At 50.0% G+C, this 5,067-nt stretch overlaps 1 protein-coding gene across 1 annotated transcript in view; it reads right to left on the bottom strand.

Moving 5' to 3' along the window:
• The window catches only part of ASMT (acetylserotonin O-methyltransferase), a 28,099-nt gene that overhangs the window by 17,078 nt on the left and 5,954 nt on the right, over window positions 1-5,067 (bottom strand). The window contains exons 2-3 of the mRNA XM_011976617.1: window positions 2,882-3,056; window positions 1,080-1,209 (exon numbers count right to left, since the gene is read on the bottom strand). Coding sequence (XP_011832007.1) covers window positions 1,080-1,209; window positions 2,882-3,056 — 305 coding nt within the window. The remainder of the gene's footprint in view (window positions 1-1,079; window positions 1,210-2,881; window positions 3,057-5,067) is intronic.

Raw genomic sequence — 5,067 nt, 5'->3', positions numbered from 1 at the left:
CACTGCAACCTCTGCCTCCCAGGTTCATGCCATTCTCCTGCCTCAGCCTCCCGAGTAGCTGGGACTACAGGTGCCCGCCACCGCGCCCGGCTAATTTTTGTATTTTTAGTAGAGACGGGATTTCACCATGTTGGTCAGGCTGGTCTTGAACTCCTGACCTCTTGATCTGCCCGCCTTGGCCTCCCAAAGTGCTGGGATTACAGGTGTGAGCCACCGTGCCCGGCCTTATCTTATTTTATGAGATGGAGTCTCGCTCTGTCGCCCAGGCTGGAATTCTATGGCACTATCTTGGCTCACTGCAATCTCCGACTCCTGGGTCCAAGCAATTCTCCCGCCTCAGCCTCCCGAGTAGCTGGGACTATAGGCGCCCGCCACCACACCCGGCTAATTTTTTGTATTTTTAGTAGAGACGGAAGTTTCACTGTGTTGGCCAGGCTGGTCTCGAACTCCTGACCTCAAGTGATCTGCCCACCTCGGCCTCCCAAAGTGCTGGGATGACAGGCGTGAGCCACTGCACCCGGCCACACCAGGTGATTTGTACCGTCTGCTCTGGGGAAGCAACTCTAGCAATTCAATGTTTGGTTCTGCAAGAAATCTGCCATTTCAGGCTGGGTGAGGTGAGATGGTGCCACTGCACTCCAGACTGGTCGACAGAGCGAGACTCCATTCAAAAAATAAATAAACAAATAATTTTTTTTTTTTTAAAAAGGCTGGGCGCAGTGTCTCACGCCTATAATCCCAGCACTTTGGGAGGCTGAGGCGGGCAGATCACCGGAGGTCAGGAGTTCAAGACCAGCCTGGTCAACATGGTGAAACCCTGTCTCTATCAAAAATACAAAAATTAGCCGGGCATGGTGGCGCACGCCTGTAGTCCCAGCTACTCGGGGGGCTGAGGCAGGAGAATCGCTTGAACCCAGGAGGCGGAGGTTGCAGTGAGCCGAGATCGCACCACTGCACTCCAGCCTGGGAGACAGAGCGAGACTCCGTCTCAAAAAAAAAAAAAAAGAAACTTTCCCTTTCACCTCCTCCAACGCCCCTTCACCAGCCCCCCGGGGGTACCACCTGGATGCAGCCCCCACCTCACAGCATCTGCCAGGTGGCCCCAGCACCCATAGCTGGTCCTGCCCATGTACTTTAGCAGGTTGCATTGTGATGTTGGGCTGACCCTGGTCAGGTAGGCGCTGGACAGCTCTGTGTTTTCATAGAAAGCTGAAACACACAAAAAAGAACAGGGAAAAAAAAGTGAGATTCCGAGTCCCTGCTGGCGGGACGCTCCCCAGGTCACCAACATGGTGACTTCCACATGATTCCTGCCTGGAAGTGCCAACACCCGCACAGCTGGGCTTTCTGTGGAAGGCACAAAGGTGACCTGGGGCGCTGTGGCACCCCTGTCGGGTTCGGTTTGGACAAACCCCATCGGGAGTTTTGGGTGGAGGAAGTACAAATGCAGTTGAACCACAAGAGGAAACACACATTACATTTCCCCAGAGTGTCTAAAATATCTTATTGAGGCTGGGCACGGTGGCTCACGCCGGTCATCCTAGCACTTTGGGAGGCCGAGGCGGGCGGATCACCTGAGGTCAGGAGTTCGAGACCAGCCTGGCCAACAGGACGAAATCCTGTCTCTACTACAAATACAAAAATTAGCTGGGCGTGGTGGCGGGTGCCTGTAATCTCAGCTACTGGGGAGGCTGAGGCAGGAAAATTGCTTGAACCCGGGAGGCGGAGGTTGCAGTGAGCCGAGCTTGCACCGCTGCAGTCCAGCCTGGGCAACCGAGTGAGACTCTGTCTCAAAAACAGAGCGAGAGGGCCGGGCGTGGTGGCTCATTCCTGTAATCCCAGCACTTTGGGAGGCCGAGGCGGGTGGATCACCTGAGATCAGGAGTTTGACACCAGCCTGGCCAACATGCTGATACCCCGTCTCTGCTAAAAATACAAAAATTAGCCCGGTGTCGCGGCTCACGCCTGTAGTCCCAGTTACTGAGGAGGCTGAGGCAGGAGAATCGCTTGAACCGGGGAGGCAGAAGTTACAGGGAGTCAAGATCTCACCATTGTACTCCAGCCTAGGGACAGAGTGAAACTCCGTCACAAAAAAAAAAAAAAGAAAGAAACCCCATCATTCGCATAACATCTCTGGCTGTTTTTTTGTGTGTGTATGGTTTTGTTTTTTGTTTTGTTTTGTTTTGACACAGGACCAATCCTCCTGCCTCAGCCTCCTGAGTAGCTGGGACCACAGGCGTGTACCACGACTCCCTGTTCATTTTTGTATTATTATTATTATTATTATTATTATTATTTTGAGATGCAGTCTTGCTCAGTTGCCCAGGCTCACCGTAACCTCTGCCTCTCAGGTTCAAGCAATTCTTCTGCCTCAGCTTTCCGAATAGCTGGGACCAGAGGTGTATACTACCTCTCCCAGTTAATTTTTCTGTCTTTTTTAGAAATGGGGTCTTGCGACGTGGCCCAGGCTGCTCTCGAACTCCTGGGCTCAAGGAATCCCCCAGCCTGGGCCTCGCACTCTGGCAGCTTTGACATCCCGAGGGCAGACCTCGGTAGCTACGACACAAACCACATGAACCCCCAAACCTGCAAATACAGATGGAATCTCGCTCTGTCACCCAGGCTGGAGTGCAGGGGTGTGATCTCGGCTCACTGCAACCTCTGCCTCCCGGGTTCACGCCGTTCTCCTGCCTCAGCCTCCCCAGTAGCTGAGAAGACAGGTCCCCGTCACCACGCCCGGCTAATGTTTTGTATTTTTTTTAGTAGAAATTGGGTTTCGCGGTGTTAGCCGGGATGGAGACGGTCTGGCTTTGTACAGAACACATGGGCTGCAGGGGGTGGCCCGCTTAAAATGCCTCCTTCAAAACAGCCGTGTCCTCACCTTTTCCTGCCCTCGTCTCCACTTTCAACAGCTTCAGGGACACGCAGGTGTCCAGCAGGAGCTCTGTCCCGTGGGGGCTGGCCTCCACAGCTGCAGCCACTGCTGCCACGTCCAGGGCCCCTGGGGCCTCGGCGAGAAGGTCGAACACCCCCAGCTCGCAAGCGGCGAAGAGAACCTCGGAGGAGGAGCAGAAATAAGAGGTCAGCGCTCAGCCTGACCCTGGGAACCCATAGCCATAGAAACAGCCCATAGCACGCCAGGCTGGGGAGGAACGCATCGTTTTATTTACATTTTTATTCATTTCTTTCTTTCTTTCTTTTTTTGAGACGGAGTCAAATGAGGTTGCACCACTATGGAAAACAGGCATTTTTATTTATTTATTTATTTATTTATGTTAATTTATGTATGTATTTTGAGATGACGTCCCACTGCATCGTCCAGGCTGGAGTGCAGAGGCGCGATCTCGGCTCACCCAAACCTCCGCCTCCCGGGTTCAAGCGATTCTCCTGCCTCAGTCTCCCGAGTAGCTGGGATTACAGGCCTATCCCACCATCCCCGGCTAATTTTTATATTTTTAGTAAAGACGGGGTTTCACCATGTTAGCCAGGCCGGTCTGGACCTCCTGACCTCAAGTGACCCGCCCTCCTCAGCCTCCCAAAGTGCTGGGATGACAGGCGTGAGCCACCGCGCCTGGTCCTCTCTCTCTCTTTTTGAGACAGTCTCGCTCTGTCGTCCAGGCTGGGGGACGCTGGCACGATCTCAGCTCACTGCAACCTCTGCCTCCCGGGTTCAAGTGATTCTCCTGCCTCCCCGTCCCGAGTAGATGGGATGACAGGCAGGCACCACCACGCCCAGCTAAGTTTTGTATTTTTAGTAGAGACGGGGTTTCTCCATGTTGGCCAGGCTGGTCTCGATCTCCTGACCTCAAGTGATCCACCTGCCTCGACCTCCCAAAGTGCTGGGATGACAGACGTGAGCCACTGCATCCAGCAGCTCTTGTTCTAGTAACTTTATATTAACTAATTTTTTCTGTTAAGGGTAGAGAAAGTTTTATTCTATTAAGGTTGGATTAATAATAATTAATAATTAATTAATAATAATTCTATTAAGATTGTGTTAACTTGTTTCGTTAAGTTTTTATGGTTGTTATTCTGTTAATTATATTAAGGTTGTCTTAGCTCCTGTTTTATTTGTATTAATTAATTACTCTATTAAGGGTGTGTTAGGTTATTCTGTTAAGGTTTTATGAGTTCTTGTTCTTATGATGCTTGTATTAAGATGTATTCTATTCAGGTGGTATTACCTTTTTTGTTAAGCTGTTATTAATTCCTGTTTGGTTAAGATTGCATTGACTGCTTGTTACAGTAAGTCTGCATCAAGTTTATTCTACTAAGCTTGTATTAGCGCCTTTTCTATTAAAGCTAGATTAGGCCGGGTGCGATGGCTCACACCTGTCATCCCAGCACTTTGGGAGGCTGAGGCAGGCAGATCACTTGAGGTCAGGAGTTCGAGACCAGCCTGGCCAACACAGGGAAACCCTATCTCTACTAAAAATACAAAAAGTAGCCAGGCGTGGTGCATGCCTGTAATCCCACCTGTTCAGAAGGCTGAGGCAGGAGAATGGCATGAACCCAGGAGGCGGAGGTTGCAGTGAGCTGAGATCGCACCACCGCACTCCAGCCTGGGCAACAGAGCGAGACTCGGTCTTAAAAAAAAACAAAAAAGCTATATGAATTCTTGTTCTTTAATGTTGTATTAACCTTTTAAAACTAGCATTGTGTTCTGTTTTATTCATTAAAGTTGTATTCATTCCTGTTGGGGATGGGTGAATTAATTGTTCTTTTAAGGGTATGTTAAATGTTATCTTCTTATGTCTACGTTCACTCTTGGTCTATGAAAGTTACATTAACTAATTGTTTCTGTTAAGGGTGTACTAAGCTTGATCTTTTTTTTTCCTGCTCCCAAAAAGTTTTTTTATTATTATTATTATTATTATACTTTAAGTTCTGGGATACATGGACAGAATGTGCAGGTTTGTTACACTGGTATACATGTGCCATGGCGGTCTGCTGTAGGCATACACCTGCCATGGTGATCTGCTGTAGGAATACACGTGCCATGGTGGTCTGCTGTGGGTATACACCTGCCATGGCGGTCTGCTGTGGGTATACACGTGCCATGGTGGT

The sequence above is a fragment of the Mandrillus leucophaeus genome, unplaced genomic scaffold, assembly GCF_000951045.1.
Source record: "Mandrillus leucophaeus isolate KB7577 unplaced genomic scaffold, Mleu.le_1.0 Scaffold1019, whole genome shotgun sequence".
Lineage (NCBI taxonomy): Eukaryota > Metazoa > Chordata > Mammalia > Primates > Cercopithecidae > Mandrillus > Mandrillus leucophaeus.
The sequence above is the reverse complement of the archived record's forward strand: the minus strand, read 5'-3'. Positions and strand labels throughout refer to the sequence as shown.